Below are 21302 nucleotides of genomic sequence, written 5' to 3' on the forward strand. Positions count from 1 at the left end.
GCACATGACTCAAGAGATAAAGGAAATGATACACCGGATGAGGATATAGTTGCCGCTCATGTAGACCACAAGTGCAGCAAAGGAAGCATCACAGAGTTCAAATGAAAAAAAGAAAGAAAGAAAAAAAGAAAGAAAGAAAGAAAGAAAGAAAGAAAGAAAGAAAGAGAGAAAAATTAAATAAAAAATCAAGTACCTGCATCGACTGTTAATGTAATCGTGAAAAAAGAAAATACATACAACAGTGCCCTCTTCTGTACAAATTTGTTCATCACTTTTTTTAATGAGGCTCGTTTAGTACAGATTGTCAATCAGAAAAGCTTAGGTAAAGTCAGTCATCATATTTTAACAACATGTTCTTAACATATTCACAAGTTTATTTGATTATTAAGTGCAAAACAAAAAGCTTATAACTAAATAACAATACATAATTTAAATAGATCAATTCATTTGTACAGAAAACAAACAATTTCAACCTGCTAAGCATTAATGCTAACGGCTATTAAGAGTATTTACAAGACTATTTACAAGATACATTCATTAGATTCACTTCTGAATACAACTTAAAGTTAGTCAAATGGAGAACTACACAGAGACTAACTACTTAACAACGTAAAGGTTTTGAAATGTAGCTTTCGATTGAAATTATTTAAATTGTTAATAAACTGAAAACAATCTCACAACACAAAACATTTTAAGTAACGTCTGTTCCAAAATATTTAACAAATAAAAAAAGCCACAATCATTTCATGGCTTTTTTTTTACAGCGTGGTCTCTCACTAGCTTTAAATAAATAGGAAGCTGTTCATTTAGCAATTCTTAAAGCTTTTGACCACAACACCTCTGGTTAGTGGTGATGACCCCTGTATGCTGAGAATAAGCACCTTGAAAACCATAATCAACATTTCCAGAGTCCCACCAACATCCCACTGGTTCTTCAGTATGTGCGCAGGTGATTTAGAAATATCAGACGAGAGTTCGTGAATTCAGTCGTGGGGTTCGTTGTGGTTGGTGATTTTCTTTTTGCGTGCTGAGACCAGGTCATAGAAAGGGTCTTTTGTGATGCAGGCTCTACAAAAATGAGAGAGAGAGAGAGAGAGAGAGAGAGAGAGAGAGAGAGAGAGAGAGAGAGAGGAAACAGTTACACTCAGAGACACAGTTTTCTTTCACTTCCTCTCTTAAAGTTAATATACATGTATTTATGAGAGCATGTGTGAACATTTCTAAACATATCTGACTTCTTTTTTCCCATGACCAAGATACAACGCTGAACTCTTGAAAATGATTTGTTAGCTATAATCTAGACCAAGAGCTGTTGTTTGTTAAAATGATCAAATAGAGCAACCAACTTCAATACAACTTCACTGACAGCTGAAGTTTTGCTTTCAATGCTCATGTAACCGTACTCTCTCAATCATTTCTTCTATTAATGTTTTCATAATTAGTTTAAGAAATAGTTTATGCAAATCGTATTGCTGACATCCGAAGCTATCAATGCATGCATTAATAGGGCAGAGAACAGTTGTATTATCTTAATTGAAAAAGGTTTAAAGCAGGGGTCTCAAACTCAATTTACCTGGGGGCCGCAGGAGGCAAAGTCTGGGTGAGGCTGGGCCGCATAAGGGATTTCACAAAAAAAAATTCCTCATGTCATTATTAACAGTCTTAATTATTTCTTCTGAACATGAAGTGTCCTGAACATTAATAGAACATTGAGTGAAGATTATGAACAGTTCTTCTGAATATGGCATCTTTTGCCTACTCCTTGCTGCCAGAGACTTGACAGCGCTTCTTCTCACAAATCTGAACCACATTTGGCTTTAGAGCGGAAGCAGTTGAGACCCTCAGTATGGCTTGAAGATGATCATCAAGTCTAGACCTGTACTTTGACTTATTGAAGTTCAAGGTGGAGAATAACTTCTCACACAAATATGTGCTCCCAAAAAGGCCAAGTCCTAGGGAAAAAAGTGGGGGAACTCACTCAAAACTTCTATTCCCTCACCTAAAAAAAGGCGTATATATGTATAAATAAAACACCCCCACCCCACTCCAGTCACATCAGTCTGTACCAGTCTGTATCTACCTATAATATATATAAGAAAGGGCTAGAAATTAACTTTTTTACTTGGTAGCACCGGTGCTCCCAACTTCAAATATTTAGGAGCACCAGAAAAAATTTAGGAGCACCCACCAAAACTGAATGAGCACCGCTCCAAGTTGCTTTTTAAAGGATTTATTGTATTTTAAAACAACATCAATAGGACTGACAAAAAACCAGAAACAACTATCTAACTAATGCTGCGAAGACATTGATATTTGTGTGCAATAATTCCAAAATGAATGTCTAATAATTATAGAATATTAATGATGATGAAAATGACAATAATAGTAAAAATGAATTACATTTCTCATTATGATACTGCCTTGAATGTGCATGAATGTAGGTTATCTGCTATAAAAAGTCTGTTACTTTATGAAAAATAATTGTATAGTTTGCATCAAACAAAAATGAAGCATTGCAGTAAGAAATATTTATTTTGTACTGCTGTTTTTATATGCATGTCAATTTAATAAATAATATTTCTGCTACAAAACAAACAAAAGATTATAATAAATCATTCAATTCAATGATGAAAGCTGCAAAGCAGTCATCAGTATATAAAAATAATAATAATATACACCTCAAAAAAGAATAGACAAAAGAAAGAAAGTAAAGTCTCACTTCTATCACTCTTTAAAAGTTTTGGTTTCAGTTTGTGTCAATTTAAAGGTTCAGTCTTTTGTCTTTTCATGTTTGTGGAAAAGCTGGCGAGTCAGCCGACCCAATTTATAAGCAGGCAGCGCAAGATTCTTGCGAATACCACCGGCGTAATACCGCTGTTTGTTATGAGACGCAGTTTCAGTGTAAACTTAGTAAATGCGAGCTGCTTTGGCGATGATATGTACAGTAGTAGATTTGACTTTTAGCGGACATTTGCGCTGAACACGCAGTGAATGCGACGCATGGAGATTCGGGCGCCTTCTCCAAGAAGCGCGTACTCGATTGATCTCAGCTGGTGGATTATTATTCACCACGTGACGTGTCATGATCGCTCTCATCTGCACCTCAATTTTAGGTGGGGTTTGCAAACCTGTGTGCTTTAAGTTTTTACTCTTCAGCCGTTTGCATTTCCCGTGGTCATAAAAGCTCCTTCCCTGTCATCTGACAGCGGAATAGCTTGAGTGATTGACAGCTAATATGAACCAATATAGCGGCAGGGAAGAGCGATTCAGCACGTTTTTACAAAAAATCAAAACAGGTCGCACTACAACCATTATCTGCAGTCGCACTAATGCGCCCAAATATATTATGAGGTCGCATAGATTAATTTTCGGGCGCATATGCGACCAAAATGGTCGCAATTTCGAGCCCTGTAAGACGCAGGCTGTAGCTAGGTAGCTAAGGTGGCAGGCAGGGGCGGGAACAGCTTACCTTGGTTCTGGCCGGCGCGAGTTCCCGTCACAGCGTCTAACAAAGGGGCGGGGTACGTGGTGACGCCACCGGCATCCCCGCCCCTTTGTTTAAACGGCGGGCGGGGAATGCCAGTGACCGCTGTGTACAGATAGAATCAGCGGAGCGGGGATCGCTCTCTCTCCCCGCTCCGCTGATTCTGTCAGTGTACAGCGGTCGGCGCGGGCCACAAAATATTGCACTGAGGGCCGCAAATGGCCCGCGGGCCGCGAGTTTGAGACCCCTGGTTTAAAGTGTTAACTTGTTCACTCGTTCACTACTTAGTGAATGCTGCATAGTGTGTTTTATGAAAAAAAGAGATACCTTTCAGACAGTATTGTGCTTAGTGTTGTTACATATATGAGTGATGTGCCAAATTATGAGAAAAAATTAGCTAAGATTTTAAACCTCATCATAACAACCTCATATACTGTATGTAAACCTGCATTTGAATTTTTTTATCTGTGTAATGGAGGCCAGCTAGCGAAGGACTAGAGGCTATGGTATTTAGCCTCATTAGAGCAACCAACTCCAATACAAAGCATCACCGGTTTGATCCCCGCTCAGATCGGGTTAGGACCAGTGGGTTACATGTGGGGGCTCGTCCGGGATGAGAGTGAGGTTTAGGGGGGTGAGTGTAACGGAGGCCAGCTAGTGAAGTGCTATGCAAGTAAACCTCACTGCTCTGACCTCTAAAGGTGCTCTACTGACAGACACTAGAGGCCATGGTCTTTACGTTTAAATACTGGAAAAAACATCTTTTTTTACTTTTTTATTTTACCAGAAGAAACATTTAAGTGTTCTTGAAGATACAGTATATTAGGACTGCATGATACTGGAACAATCTGACATTGGGTTGTTTTGTTTTTGCTGTGATATACATTGCGATATGAATATCATTTTTATCAGACCATTTAAATAGCAATATATTTTAAATGGTTTCTCTAATTTAGATTGACTGGGATAATCAAGTATTTTTTATGCAGGGCATTTGCATAAAACATGATAAATTACAAGCATATATAAATACAACAGAGAAAAAATAAAACTTAAACAGTGCTTTATGGTTTACTGAGGAGTCTAACTGTATTCAATTATAGAAAATTGAACAGTCAATCTAATAACATTTAATAACATGGGCATTATTAAATAAATAATTTTGTGCAATAATAGTTAATAATATATATTTATCTTTTAATATTTATTAAATAATCTAAACGTGATAGGCAACACGCTGGCTCAGGGGTTAGTGCTTTCGCCTCACAGCAAGAAGGTCACTGGGTCAATTGCCAGCTGGGTCAGTTGGCATTTCGGTGTGAAGTTTGCATGTTCTCTCCGTGTTCATGTGGGTTTCCTCCGGGTGCTCCAGTTTCCCCCACAGTCCAAAGACATGCGGTACATGTGAATTGAATAAAACTAAATCGGCTGTAGTTTATTTGTGTGGATGGGTGTTTTCCAGTACTGGGTTGCAGCTGGAAGGGCATCCGCTGTGTAAAACATATGCTGGATAAGTTAGTGGTTCATTCCGCTGTGGTGACCACTGATAAATAAAGAGAATAAGCCGAAGCAAAATAAATGAATGATTAATCCTGCAATGTGACTATTGTGGATACATACATTGCGATATTGATGCTAAAACAATACATTGTTCAGCCCTACAGTACATGTTGAGAAACAACATGGCATAAGTAAAATTAAGTTACTTTATATTTAAAACTAGAATTTCAACAATATTTTATTAACTTAATATTTATTAAAAGAATATATGCCAATATATGGCATTTTTTAAGAAAATGAATGTAAGGGAAAACAAGTTTTTTTTTTACTTTTAGATTTTTTTTCTTGATATTTGTAAAAAAAAAAAAAAAAGAAAAAAGAAAAAGGAAAAAAAAATTATTTCTTCTTTAATTTCAAACTGATTTTAGATTTTAGCTTATTTCCACATATTTATCTTGGGGAAAAAAAATAATAAAAAAGCAAACATGTAATTCTGCTTCTCAAGTAAATGTATTTAAATTTACACTGCCTATAGAAAATCATCATATACCTCATTGAAATAATGACATTATTTGTCATACAGCTTGAAATTAAAACACATTCCCAATAACTTCTCCAGCCTTTTAAAGGAGGTTTTTGTAGCCTTCTTTTAACCTGTGCCTTTCTACAACTTTATCCCGAAGGTCTTTTGAAAGCAGGGTGTAATGTGAGTAAAGGTATAGATTTTCACAGGGTTTGATGATTTTCTCTAGGCACTGTAAGTACTGTATGTTTAAAGGTCTCGTGAAGTGCTTTGAGATGTGCATTTTTTATTCAATAAGGGTAATCTCAACTGAAAAAATAAGAGAGGGTAAGACATAGAGTAGCTCCTCCCCTTTTAAAAAAGCAGCCAATAGCGTTTTTTTTTTTATCACAGCTCTGCCGGTGAGAGTGGTGAAAATCAAATGAGAAGCATCTTAAAAGGGGCGGGGAATGTCAGAAACTAGAGAGCATTTGATTGGTCAAGATTTGATGAGAAACTCAAGTATGGCGGAAACGTTGATACATTTAGGCAGAAGTGACAAACTGCAAGCTTTCTCCAGGGTGTCAGTACTTTCTTAAAGTATTAAAAGTTGATAAATCAATGTAGAGAAATTAAGGCCCTTAAAAAGTATTAAAAAGTCTTAAATGCTATTTTGTAAGGTATTACATTTTAGATCTTTTTTTTTATTATGCAATCTATTGTTTTATGCTGATGTTTGCCTGAATTAAATTTGCTGTATAGTTTATGAAATCAATGAAATCCATTTGACATCATGCTGCTTTGTTTACAGCAGTAATCAAGGCAACACCATTATTTCTGCCGCTCTATAGGCGCCAACCTGCTCAATTAACTAGATTTAATAGATATTTATTCATTATATGAACAATGCTTTAGTTTTGGATTCGTTTCCTAATATTTAGTTAATATTTATTAAATATGCTGTAAGTTAAAATCTCACCAGTGTTTCTGGTTGAAAAGTGGTTATAAGGTCTTAAAATGTATGGAAAGATTCTTAAAAAATGTCTTAAAAAGTATTGAATATCACTCTCCGATTCCTGTATATACTCTGTTACATTTTTATATTGGTTTATATATATTCTAAATGCAAATGTTGTCATTGTTTTGTACCACACTAGCTTATAGATATCCTTAATGACTAACATACTGAAACTAATATCGAAAAAACTGGATGTCACTGTAAACACCATAAAAAAGCCAAACGTTGAATACTTTCTGTTGTTGATTTATAACTTTGTTTTGGGCCATTTAAAAGGCAAGCGTTGTGTTTCAGTGTAGGTTTTAAATCAACAATGTACCAAAAAAGGCTAATCCTCCCTTTAGTGCATTTGAAAAACCTGCATTGTGCATGGCACACCAGTAGTTGGCGATATCACTTGTTTAAACACTAGTAGAAAACGTTGGTTGCACACACCAAAGCCTACTGTATTGAAGGCAAACTTGAGTTTAAAAAAGCATCACAGTGTGCTCCAGCATCGACAGTCGTACACAGTTTTGATTTGATCTATTTTTAAACATCAGTCATCAAAAACGAGGAAATCTTGTTGGGTTGTATCATTTAGAATTGCGTATGCTTTACTGAACATATCGAGTGTGTTTTGTAAGGGTTGAACAGCATGAATCTGTTGTATGCTTTAGTCGACTGTGGTACCTGATGGCTTGTATCCATTCTGCACGTTCCTCTTCTGAAGCTGTGCTGAGTTTGTAGGAGTGATGTTTGCCCATCACGACTCTCCCATCTGTCTCTGTCTTGCAGGCCTTTATCGTCTCTCCTTTTTGATGAAGACTATACACCTCCAGACAGAACTGAACCCACACACAGCAAAGAGGAAGCGCATATGCTGTCATTTTCAAAAGGTCACATTCCATAGTTACATGAGCGCGTTGCATCGCAAACATTCAAAGTGACTCAAACAGAAAACAGAAATCTGAGTTTGTGGGCAAAGCGAACTAGTTATCACTCAGCTATGATAAGCAAAATAACTCATCGGTGCCATCGCACAGGTGTGAAGGGGTTATAAGACACACACTAGCTACTGGATGATGTAGAATGGAAACAAAACATGAGATAAGTACCTGTTTGTGTGGATCGTCCACCTCTTTTACACACAAGTTCTCCAGGGGAATGATTCCTTTTGGCTCTTTATCCTGATTCAATTGAAAAAAAAAAGGGTTTTAAAGTAAAGACACTGCAGGTGAATAGAATGGTTCAAGTGGGAAAAAAAATCAATTGCAAATCGTTTTGGTATACAAATTAGAAATTGTTTTAAGTAAATATGCAAATGAATCACATTTTAAATTTAAATATACACAAAAAAATGATATGGTCCATTAGTCTTGACAGCATGTTTTTAGGTCATTGTCACTTTTCAAACTGAGTTAATGATGTTATAACTTAATTTTATAAATTACACAAAATGTTTTAAGTCAGTTTAACAATATAAGCTCTATTGACTCATAAGATTAGTTTAATTCAGCTTAAAAATGTAAGGCAACCAGGACTTTTTTTACAGTGTAGACATTGGATGAAGTCCGGTTAAAATTGATTGTTTGAGTAGTTTGTTTTATTAGAGTCAAATATGTTTTTGTAAGTAGATTACAATCAATTACTTTATTAGAAAATACTCAGTCAAGATACAGTCAGTAAATAAATTAAATTGTAACAATTTTTGTTAATAAAATGTTGCATATAATCAGACAAAATTTGTATATCCATATTCATATCAATAAAAAATGTAGATATGAATAGGGAGCTTAATAAAATATGCACTGTACTTGAAATCCACATACACAAATTGATTGAATGTGTGAACAACCAAAAAAAACACTTAAAATGTATTTTAAATTTTAAATGATTTCTTTGCATTTAAACTGAACTAAACCCTTCATAAAGAGCCAAAAATGTGATTTTTTTTGTCTGCAGTGTCAAAATGTTTGTTGTTGTTGTTGTCATTAAAATGGACATTTTTGTAAAAAAAAAAAAATAGAAAATGCTGTAGAGTACTAACAGTGGTGTATTGGAAATAGTAGAGGCAGCCGTCAGTCAGAATAAACCACCTCCTCTTCCAAGTCTTTATTCTGCCACCTGTGGATAAACCAGAATTTTAGTGACATTGAGAAATACAAAGATGGCATAAAAGCTACAGTTCCGGTCATTTGATCTGATTGGTTAAGCTACACTGTTATTACACCAATAAATTAAAGAGATGGAGCTGATGGGAGTAAAGTGTTCAATTGCAACACATACAATAATTCAGAATGTCTGTTAAGAATTAGTGACGTTTTATAAACTGATTTCGAGAGGATCACATGTTATGATCGATTGTGGCTCTCATCAACAATCATCGATAAACCAATCAGATGAATCCAAGCCTACAATAAATAGCCCATTTTGTCTTACTTCCTTTATCTTGGTTTTTGAAGAATCCCACTGTCCACCCCATCTCCTTTTTCTTTACCAGGGGGAGCTCTTGAGACATTCCTGATCTCAAACCCCTTTTATGTTAAATGACCCTGGGCTCAATTATCTCCGAGCTCAGGGTTCTCTCCCGGGGCAGTATGCCAAACTTGCCACTAGTATCGAGCAATAGCTAAGTGTGAACTCTTCAAATGATGATTAGCAGTGCAGATTGACAAACCTTCTTTTAGAAGCCAGCCCTCTCGATCAGGATTAAAGAAGGTGTGAGTGAGATCATTGCCGTCATCCTCTGGGATCTTAAAGGGTTCATTCTTAATGCTCTCATAAAGTTTCTACAGAATGTTTCAAAATAGAGAAAATGTCAACATTTGATAATTAGACAAAATCATGACATCAACACAATTATATAACACAGAATTCTCTTTAAAATGAAGTAACAAATAAAATATATATAAAAAAAATATATATATATATCAACCCATGCTTGTTTTCAAGTTTGGGGATAGTATGATTTAGTATTTTTTTTTAAATGTTCACCAATTTTATTTTATCAAAAAAAAAAAAAAATTTATATTATATATATATATATATGTATATATATATATATATATATATATATATATATATATATATATATATATATATATATATATATATATATATATATATATATATATATATATATATATATATATATATATATATATATATATACATACATATGGTATTGTATTTTATTTTATTTAATGTTGAAATTGTTGTAATGTAAGTACTATAAAATAGTAATATTAAGAAATAGTACATTTTCAGTAACAGTTTAGAAAACTGAGCTGAATAATTAACAGCCATGACTCCAGTATTCAGTGTTGTGATTTATTTAAAAAAATATATATTTATTTTTATTTTATTTACTGATTTTGACCAATAGAAAGTTTACAACGAAATATTTGAAACAGAAGTCTTCTGTAACATTATAAACATCCTTGCTGGCTTTTTTTAGGTGTCCAAAAAATAACTACATTTATTTCAAAGAAAAAATCTTACTGACCACAAACACCGGTCTGGTCAGAAAACTGTGAGATTGTGACCTCTTTCTAACCTCAAGTAGTTCACTGGGAAGATCTCCTCCATTGTTGATTCCTCTGTTCATGCTAATGAAACGTTCTAGTGTGGTTTTGTCTTTCACGTTGGGGTTGTGCAAGCTTGTGTTGAGCATGATAATAGCGAAGGAGAGGATGTAACAGGTGTCTGCAACACACACAAGTACACACTATAGCAAGCATTTTTAAATGTCTGAGTGAAAGTATTGTACATGCGAATCTCAGTTAGTTTTACTTAAAGACTCAAACAAAGCAAAATTTTAATGTATTAAAAATTCAATATGACACATTATTAACCCAACAATACACTATCAAGACACTGACTTTTAAGTAAATGTCTCTTGAATTTGATGTTTACATTCTCTCAAACACAAAACATATCAATTACACTTTAGTTTAAGGGTTAGAAGTTCTTTTGCCTTAAAGAAAACTGTAAAATGTCAACTAACGCTCAATACTGGGTTAGCATATCAAAATCAGACTATTAGATTAGGCTTAAAATAAGTTGGCATGCACTTGCAAAATGACATGTTAGGCAGCTACACTAAATATCTGTTGGGGAGCATCAAAATAAAGTGTTAGCAGATATGCAGCAGAAAGTCCACTAATAACTAATTGGTACTGCAATGTTACTTATAGTGTGTTTGTCCATTTATATATATATATATATATATATATATATATAAAAAGGGACTTTCAAAATATAGAGTGGTGTACCTGTAGACTGAAAAACCCCTGTGTTACAGGTGCAGTAGCGCTGAGCAAAAGCCTCCATCATGCGGTCAATCTTCTGAGCTTCACCAGGTAGACGGAAACTCCACAGAAACTGCCTGTGTCCACATAAAACTCAGTTCAACTGACAAAACTAGTCTTTGAAAATGTTAATGGTATGTTGAAGCAGAAGATCACCTTAAAGCCTGCACCAGATTAAGGTTTGAGAACTCGTGAAGGTGAACAAAAGCCTGTAGAATCTGCAGGTGGATCTCTTCCCTGTTGATGTAAGAAGACATCATTGTACCTTTCAGTTACTTTACTTTGATGGTCCCTTATGACATATTTTTTCCCTACTATATTAGTATCTATATCTCATCTGCCTATTTCAACATGGTTAAAGTTAGTTTAGCCTGTCACATTTTTGTAATTTTAAAATAATTTTATGTTACTGAATACATGATGATTATCTATTAATATAATATAGTAAAGCACATGTTACTAAAGGTAGACGATTTTGTCTTTTGTAATGGTTCATCAACTACTAACACGTCCATGATGGAGAGCAAATGCAATTAATTCCATGATCTGGTTTAACTCTATTAAAACATGCCAAACTTCAACAGAATATGCTTTTGGGGTTATAAGGCTGATTCTATAAAGTCTAAATATAAGTATAAATGAAAACCCTGTTAAAAGATGTTTACCAATATGTGAAAATGATCAATCTCTAGCCTTCTAGTGGCTTTATTTAAAATGACTTGTTATTTCTAATTTGATAAGGGTTTGTCTTTTCCAGTAGACAGCAGCAAGCAAGGAAGAAAGTTTTTTTTTTTTTTGATGTATTCTTCCCAATCTGTATTTTATTTGTATTGTTGTGACAAAATGCCGTCTCTCCACCTGTTACTTCTTCACTCTGTGTAATGAGTTCTGACAGCTCAAATTTACATGGATATGGTCATGTCCATGTAATGCACAAGAAGTTTAGCTAAACGTTTACTGCAGTTTACTTTGACAGATCTAAGGAGAGTAGAATAAATTGATACAGTATGTATTTGAAAAGTTACTTAAGTCTTGTTTTCACTGACAACTCTAAAACAAGATATGTTGGTGTTCGCCGGAAAGTATCAATCGACATCATTCTTGGCCAAAGAACAGGCCATAAAGGCAGTTCACATATCATTCATTCATTTTCTTTTGGCTCAGTCCCTTTATTCATCAGGGGTCGCCACAGCAGAATGAGCCGCCAGTTTATCCAGCAAATGTTTTACTCGGTGTATGTGTGCAACTGCAGCTGCAAAAAAGTACTGGGGAACATCCATACACACAAACACTATAGCAAATTTTGTTTTTTCAATTCACCTACAGCACATGTCTAAAGACTGTGGGGGAAACCAGAGCACTCGGAAGAAACCCACGTCAACACACCAGTGACCTTCTTGCTGTGAGGCGACAGTGCTAACTAATGACCCACCGTGTCCCCATTCACATATCATAACTTTTCTATTTTTCTTTATTTCTGTAGCACTTGTGTCAAAGCAGCTTAACATATATGAAGAAAATAAAGTAAAATACCTTAATATTCGAAATTGTGGAACATTCCTGCATTTCAGGCAGACATGAGTGATTTTGTGCTCTCAGATTCGTTATTTCAAATGTTGATGTAGAAACAGAGAGAGGAACCGTGAGCCTCATACTTGGCACGTACAGCAGATTCTGTTTTGGTTCTTGGTACAGTATTTGGCTGTTTGTCACAAGACAAAACAGCTAGCTTTGTTTGAGCTTGGGTCAACCATGAATAATTGCTGTGTGCATAATTTTAATGTTGCGTTTTCGTATGTTTAAAAATGGCCTTTCCTGTGTTATTGTGACGAATCAGCATTCTGCAGTGAGTCTAGCTCCACCCTTTAGGGTAGTTGTTCCCAATTCCAGTCCCTAGGACCTTCCGCCCTACACATTTCGTATGTTTCTCTTATTTGACACACAGAGATCAGTTCATAAATCTCTCTTTTAGCAAGCTGATGATCTGAATCAGGTGTGTTATGTAGGGAAGACACATGAAATGTACAGAGGGGGGTCCTGAGAAATATAATTGGGAACCACTGCTTTAGGATATACCGTGCTTTTGTCTCAGAGGTTCCAAAAAAGTGGTACAGATTGCTAATTTATTACAGAGGAAAAAATGCAGGGTTCCATACACTCAAAAAGTGACTTCTGTTGCTTGTTCAAACTACTAATTTAAAACGAGTTGAAACATCACAATTCTTCAATTTTATTTAATTGTTTCATGTTCAATTCACTTCAAGTTAAATCATTCATTCATTTTCTTTATGGTTTAGTCCCTTTATTAATCAGGGGTCGCCACAGCGGAATGAACCACCAAGACCCAGGACACGCTGGAGGGACTATGTCTCTATGTCTATGTCTGGCCTAGGGATCCCTCTGGAGCGAGTGTTTAGGGAAAGGAAAGTCTGGAGTTCTCTCCTAAGACTGCTGCCCCCGCGACCCGGCCCCAGATAAGTGGATAAAAAATTATGATGATGATGATGATGAACTTAACAATTAAGTTGTCTAAAAAATCCTCAAGAATTGTGTTGTTTTAACTCATTTTAAATAAGTAGTTTGAACAAGCAGCAAAAAATAATTATTCCAATTATAACTTCTGAAAGCGGAAATGGTAATAATTGTGTAGTGTATTGTACCGAATCATATTACTCAATGGAAACAAGCCATTATAATCAGATAAATGTCTGTTGAAGATCACTAAAGTAAAGTTTTCTAGATATAAATCTGACAGCTGACTTGTATTTAAATTACTGCTAACTGACATTTCAAGAGTTCACACTTAGCTAATGATTGATTATAAAGCTTGTTTGGCATGCTGTCCCGGGAGAGAGCCCTGAGCTCATAAGATCCTTGAGCCCGGGGCTCCCTCCCGTTGGCAAGACGAGAGGGGAGTTTGAGCTCAGGTAGATCTCGAGAGCTCCCCTGCTTTAGTAGCTAATGAACAGGAAGTGATTGCTCTTAAGAGATACCTACTTACTGGGAGCATGTCTATGGTGCCGATTTGGATTAGTCGATTAACTTAAGTTGCATGTTTTTGGACAGTGGGAGGAAATCAGGAAACCCGGCTGAAACCCACATGAGCACGGGGAGAACATGTACAGAAACGTCAGCTGGCTTGGTGAGGACTAGAACCAGTGACGCTCTTGCTGTGAGGCAACAGTGCTAACCACTGGGCCACCATACCACCCATTTAGGAAAGGAGGAGTAGGGGTGGACAGGGGATTCTTCAAAACAAAGATGGCTGTTATACAGAACTTAAGGTCTTTATAGTGGCTTAGTAATTGTCTGATTGGTAAATCATGAATTGGATAATGCGGGACCAGCCGCAAGCAATTATAACCATGTGATCTTATCGAAATTAGTTTATAAATAAGCTTCACGTAGTTGCAAAGTTTTGCCTAGTCAACCGAATGTTTAATGTAACCATAACCTACCTTTCTCCTAAAAAGTTGCCAATAGCCGTTTTATTAAGGCCTTCCTCTTTGTAGAGGAACTCCGCCACAGATTCTGGTTTCCACGCCAAAAGGCCATTATCCACTAGATACTGAATGCCCTGGATATAAACAGATAACCTCAATCAAATAACTCGCACTTTATGATTTTGCCAAGTACGATGTGATCCCGGATAAACATCTGTGTTGATCCTGGAACATTAATTTTGTTTGAAAATGTAATCCATACCCATTCCCTACCTCTCAACCATAACTGTAAATTGAGAGGGGAATAATGAATAACAATCATGTAGAAGTGCAAAAACCTAACCGTAAGCCTAAACTTAACACAAATGGTAAACATGTCCCTAAACTCTGATTGGCTGGTTCGAATGTTGTTCCAGAATCAACATAGATGTCACCAGGTAGGAGCATGTCCTGGTAAAATCAGGTTGACGGAAATAACTCAGCTTTTACACCACAGACTAGCATCACTGTTACCAATAATTCATTAAGAAACAGGACATGAGATACAGATCATGACACATGATTGCATATTGGTCTAATAGCTGCATGAGTTGCAATACTCAACTACTTTAATAGGACTGAAGGAGTGTTCTGATGAAAATTGTTAAAAACTGGATTGTTGAGGCAATCATTGGTTTTAACACGCTGACCATGTATACTTGAGCTACTCAGAAAACACAGTGTGGCTTCAGATTACTTATTCTACAGAAAGACAGGATGTGGTTCTATCTTTCTTTCTCGGTCTCCATCCACCCCCTCTTCCTCTAACCTAGTTTAGCTAAATTGCTTTGAAGCTGTAACCCTGTTGTGCTGCGAGCAGCTCTGATGGTTCAGTGTTCATACCTTCTTGGGGTCCATGTTGAACTTCTTTTTTCCACATTGGATTCTCTTGTTCTTCATAACATTTTTACTAGAGGGGAATTGGAATATGCACATTATTGAATAGGAACATTATTGACCAAAATGAAACATTCTCTGTTGAACAAAATATTGAAATTAAAAATGTTCATTGCTGAAAACACTCCTGAGAAGCGAATGCATAAAACCCATCTCATCTTTTTTCTGAGGCTAATACATCACACTAAATAATATCAGCTATGTCATGTTTACAGCCAAGCCTCTTCTCGTAAATTCGATACCAAGAAGCAGGAAACATTTGCCTACGCTCATTGATTGTGTTTCGTGATGTGTCAAAAAAAAAACTGAGTGTGCAAATGTTAACTCTGCATTCTTGGTAGAAGTTACATGTAAGATCTAAATTAATACAAGGAAGATAGAAGGAAGGATGTTACAAGGAAGATAATGTGGCTTCTAATGCACAATACAAAGTGCATTGTGCACACGTTTTGTATATTGGTTTATCTTTTCACTCTAAAAAGATTTAAACCATCTATTCCTGATTAGTGATAATGCACACAACAAGGCTTGAGCCAGGACTGACTGATAATAAAGCATAACATACTTGTTTCTTGATGTTTACAGCATATGCTAATATTTGTGTTCTGTTTTTGGGAGACATATTTTCATGCACATGGATTAAAACAATGGAAAAGCTACGTTAGAGCCAGGGTTGTCAGACGGATGACAATGAAACCCTAAAAAGGTATAAATAGCATAGTAAATGTAAAGAACAAGTAACAAGTAGGTACTGGATCTTCCAGTTGTTTGGTTCTATTCTGTTGTGAATGCTAAATGTGAGAGCTGTCAATCCAATCTAAACACACTTCTGCCAAAAACCTGTCTATGATTGGTCTTTACTTATTGTCCCCAGGGATAATGAGGGATTTATGCATATTATGAGATCCAGCTTCTATTGGGTGAACTTCAAACATTTTCAACTAACATTGTAAAACTGCCTCAATATGCAGCAGAGCAGCATAAAATGGCACCTGGAGTATTTTAACAAGATCTTCAACTCATTTTATGTTATGCTTTAACCAAATTAAGAGTGCCTGCTAAAAATATAAATACACTCTTGAAGTCAGAATTATCAGCCCCCTCAATTATTAGCCCCCCTGTTCATTTGTTCCCCAATTTCAGTTTATGGAGAGAATATTTTTTTTAACAAATTTCTAAACATACTAGTTTTAATAACTCATCTCTAGTAACTGATTTATTTTATCTTTGCCATGATGACAGTAAATTATATATTTTTAGATATTTTTCAAGACATTTCTATACAGCTTAAAGTGCCATTTAAAGGCTTAACTAGGTTAATTACGTTTACTAGGCAGGATAGGGTAATTAGGCTATTCATTGTATAACGATGGTTTGTTCTGTAGACTATCAAAACAAATATAGCTTAAAGGGGCTAATAATGTTGACCTTAATTTTTTTTTTTTATTTTGTTTTTATAAAAAACTGCTTTTATTCTAGCCAAAATAAAACAAATAAGACTTTCTCCAGAAGAAAAAATATTATCAGACATACTGTGATAATGTCCTTGCTCTCTTAAACATCATTTGGTAAATATTTAAAAAAGAAAATCAAAATCAAAGGTGGCTAATAATTCTGAATTCAACTGTATGTGCTCTAATATGGTTTAATAATGTGTTATGAAGCTATACATTTAAAAAATATCCATCAATTAACAGATTGCTGAAACTCAACTGAAATGTATTCATGATGGTTTTTAGTTTATGCATTAACATTCCAATATGGGAGTTTGATTTCTGCTTAGAGAACTTTTGATTTCGGAAAGTTTACCAAAGGTACTTTTACTAATATTTTCAGTAGTTTGAAACAATATTTTGTATCTTTTTGTACATTGCTAGACAAAACACTGGTAATGATCTGCCAGTCATTGTTTATGGATCTTAATCTAAGTACAAAATTTTATGAATTATGGATATTTTACCTATATAAATTTTGCATTTCTTATACAGATCCAATTAAAAAAATTAAAAGCAAGTTTGTAAAATGTCATCATTAAAAATGGTCACAGCAGAAATCAAATTCCCATTATCCTGTTCAAAAATGGGAAGAAATGGAAAAACACCTATAAATCATGAGATATGAGCAACTGTTCACAAAAATTCATTAAAAGTGTATATACCAACATGCATTTCAAACTCCACATGTACATCGGAGGACAAAATTATTAGCCTTTCTGTGAAACCTTTTTTTTTTAAAAACATTTCCCAAGTGACTTTTAACAACATGAACATTTTTCAAAGTAATTCCTATAACTTGTTTTTCTTCTGGAGAGATTGTACTCATTTTTGTTTGCCGATTATCTTAAGTATTGTTTGGTCTTGAACTCAAGCAGTTTTGCTTGTATCTTGTTGGTTGCATTATTATTTTTGTTTAGTCATATACTTTGACTGATATTTTTTATCCTTTTAGCTGACTGTGCCATTTTTAGCTGTCGAAGTGTGCATGGCTATTTTTATCTAATGTATTGTATCTTGAGGTACATTAGAGTGTTCGCGATCCTATTTGACCAGGGTTCGCTCACTGTAAAATTTCACACCGCTGATTCAGACTACTGTAAGGAAACTAACTAACCTTAAGCTAAATAAAAAAAACATACTATGAACACAAGTGATTTTATGAGCATCATGAAAGTGGATATGAAAATGACCATAATGATTAAACTCTGTCAAGAAAAACAGTACATTGTGAAATGAAACTACACAGTGAAATTAAATATTACGTATAGTAAATGTTGGCTTTATTGATTTTTTTTTTCTTCTCTCTCTTCTAGTTGCTAGGAAACTAAGCTGAGTGATAACGGTGAATACTCACTTCTCATCATCGGCCTCCATTGTTTGAATTTCTGTCATCATGTTTTCGATCTCCATCCTGAGTTGCTGCAAGAGTGAACACATTGATTAGCCAAAGCTGTGTCTGTGTATGATGATATGTAGCTCACAGATCATTCATTTTAGACACAAAAGTATATTTGCATTAAAGTAATCCATAAAGTCATATACCTTGATATCGTCAAGAATAACATGCTTGTGGACCTCAGTCTGCTTCTTGTCATTTGCATTGAAGGATGAAGGTGCTGAATGCAACATGGCAGCATGAAAAAGTCAATAGTTAGCAACAGTTTTTATGTCAGATTCCTGATCACACACTCGTGCAGTAGAGAAATTACACTGAGAGAAAAACCAAAAGTGCAAACAAAGCCTAAATTTCACAGCTAAATATATCTCTGCTGCTTCTGCTTTAGAGAACTGGTCCACATAGGATGTATTTTGGTCTGTCAGTGGTTGCATTTACACAGCAGGTTTTCGAAGATGATTTCACAGATAATATTTTTGATAAAACATTTACATCATTTACATTCCCTCTCGTGTGTGGATTTAAACCTTTATGTCTTTCATCCGATAAGAGAGATTTGGAAGAATATATTTGGAAGAATGCTGGTTGCTAAGACTCATTGATTTCTATGCACTGTAAAAACAAATGCTGGGTTCCACTCAATTCCTTCATGTTGTCTCAGCACAAACAAAACAAAAAAGTTAATGTAATAATTTTTACAAAATTAAGTGTATTCAACATAAAACAATCGAGTTGTCTTAAAAACAACTAACACATTTTGTTGTTTCTGCTCATTTTAAATAAGCAGTTTGAACAAACAGCAAAATTCCTTTTTTGAGTAGTGGAAAAATTACAATGGAAGTCAATGGGTGCCAGAAACCAGCATATTTCTAAACATCTTCTTTTCTGTTCAACAAAAGAAAAAAAAGAAAATAAAATCGGTTTTGAACAAATAACAAGCATTTGGAACATTTTTTGGGTTTCTCAATGATAGAAAAAATAAAAATATAGTGAGTGGTAGCTTGCTGATGCCAGTGGTCAGGAGAGAATGACCAGGCTGGTTCAAGCTGACAGAAAGTCAAACTAACAGATGTCCAGAAGAGCATTTTTGTATATCAAGCCTCGAAGTAAATGATATACAACAGCAAAAGATCACAACGGTGTTGCTGATTGCTTCATTTATGATCAATCACACAATGGCTATACTTCCAGAAAAATAAAACAGAATTTAACAAAGCTCAAATCATCTCAAACGGTTTTCTGTACTCAAAATTCAACACTAATTGATGTTTCATTAATATCCCTCACACATATTGTGTATTCCTTTACAAAATGCCAAAAGAGTGATGTCACAAATGGCAGGTGCATAAGGAAATGACAGAACTTACACTGCAGTCACAGAGAAATGATTAAGGGCAAACATACCTTTCCCCCAGAGGAAGCTGTCCTTTCTTTGGGTTCCCATGGTGGCGGTGCTGCAGGGGGACTGCAAACAAGAAGATTAGACTTCAACATCTTTGCACAGACACAGATCATTGCATACAAAGAGACGATGCCTTCCTGTATTAAAATGACTAACATAACATGACAATTTCTAAAACTAGGTCAGTTTTTTTTACAATACAAAATAAATGCTATTGTTAATATTATATACTCAATGTCAAAATAATTATCGCAGTAACGTATTGACTAACTCTCAAAATAGCGTTCAACATAATAAACTCCCAGGTCCTAGCCTACATACAACAACAAACTACAAAACGTATTTATTACACTGTCAAAGTAAAATACAAGGTAACAAACCGAAACGAGGCAATACACATATTTGTCATTGCTAAAGAAAGCGGTGAAAACATACCTTCATGTGTGTAATGCAGTGAGGAGGTTCTCTGTTTCGTACAGTACGGACAGATGCGTGAAGTGCGCTTTAATTGATGATCAAGCGCTGAGTTCTTGAGCGAGGAGCGTGACGTCACTGCCGCGAATGACAGCGGAGCTCTGAGAACTTGTTTCCTCAATAGTTCTCAAAGGGCTACTTCTTTATTCACAAATGTGGCAAAGATGAGTAACCCAACAGCATAGGTTTAAGTTATTTTTGCGATTTCCTAAAGTAAAATCTAACGTCATGCTCTTACTCAACATTTTTTTGAAACTACTTTTTGATTGCCACAGCAGCAAGAAAGAAATCCACAGCTACTTTTTTTAAAGCTGTAGCTATTTTGTGCAGTAGAACATAATATATTTTTACTGTAACTAATCTATTTTAGAATTCAATTCTTCTAAATAATTTATTAATATACACATAAAGCAAGTTATTTTTCAATATCACATTTTTATATTAAGTATTTGAAATTCATATTTTAATTACTTTTTAAATTTATAAGTTATTTTCGATTTTTACAAAACTGTTTACAGATTATTTAGCATATCTGTAGATAGCTACTTCAGAAAATTAGAAAATATTATTTAGATATGTTATAATGCATTTATTTTGTTATTATTATTTATTCATTTATTAGTTTGTTTGATCACTTATATTATATTATATTTGTTCACTTATATCTCATATTATATTATATTATATTATATTATATTATATTATATTATATTATATTATATTATATTATATTATATTATATTATATTATATTATATTCCCGTGGGCCAGCCTGAACACTTGCCTGTGACCTACTCACACCTGCAGTTTCTCCACAATGGACGTCCAGCATTCTCCGGCCTCCAGTATGGTGCCAGATCAGTCTCAAAAGTAATTCATTTATAAAACAAAATTTATACACCCACAACACAATTCACATTTACAAAATCCAATTCGTGCTTTCAAAACACAATTCGTAAATACACAAATCCAATTCGTAAGTTCAAAACACAATTCAAAAATACACAAATCCCATTCGTAGGTTCGAAAAACAAATCGTAAATACAAAAATCCAATTCAATTGGTCAAAATATTTAGGTTTTTTTACTTGTGAACTCACAAATTGTGTGTTGTATTCATGAATTGTGTTTTGAATTTACAAATGAGATTTTGTAAATTGTGCTGTATTGTGCTGTACATGTATGAATTTTATTTAATAAAAGTATTATTTTTGAGAGAATGCCTAGACTGCAGCTCAGCACAAAAAGTTTGGCCAGAGGATAAATGGACGTGCCAAGCTGATCCTGGTTTCTCTCAAGGTTTCTTTCCTTCACTTTCGTCAATTGGTGAAGTTTTTTCCTTTACACTGTCGCCACTGGCT

At 34.8% G+C, this 21302-nt stretch overlaps 1 protein-coding gene across 1 annotated transcript; it reads right to left on the minus strand.

Annotated features, from left to right (window-relative positions):
- Positions 1-353: 353 nt before the first annotated feature.
- cyth4a (cytohesin 4a) lies at positions 354-19973 on the minus strand. The gene is made up of 14 exons (XM_690136.8): positions 19905-19973; positions 19472-19532; positions 18214-18287; positions 18026-18090; positions 15122-15188; positions 14255-14373; positions 10953-11033; positions 10761-10873; positions 10043-10191; positions 9164-9275; positions 8534-8610; positions 7602-7673; positions 7177-7331; positions 354-1068 (listed from the first exon to the last, which is right to left on the minus strand). Exons 1-14 carry the CDS (start codon positions 19908-19910, stop codon positions 984-986), a joined length of 1236 nt encoding a protein of 411 aa, XP_695228.4. The 5' UTR covers positions 19911-19973; the 3' UTR covers positions 354-983.
- Between the last annotated feature and the right edge of the window lie 1329 nt (positions 19974-21302).

This window comes from Danio rerio, chromosome 3 (genome assembly GCF_049306965.1).
Source record: "Danio rerio strain Tuebingen ecotype United States chromosome 3, GRCz12tu, whole genome shotgun sequence".
NCBI classification, from domain to species: Eukaryota; Metazoa; Chordata; class Actinopteri; order Cypriniformes; family Danionidae; genus Danio; species Danio rerio.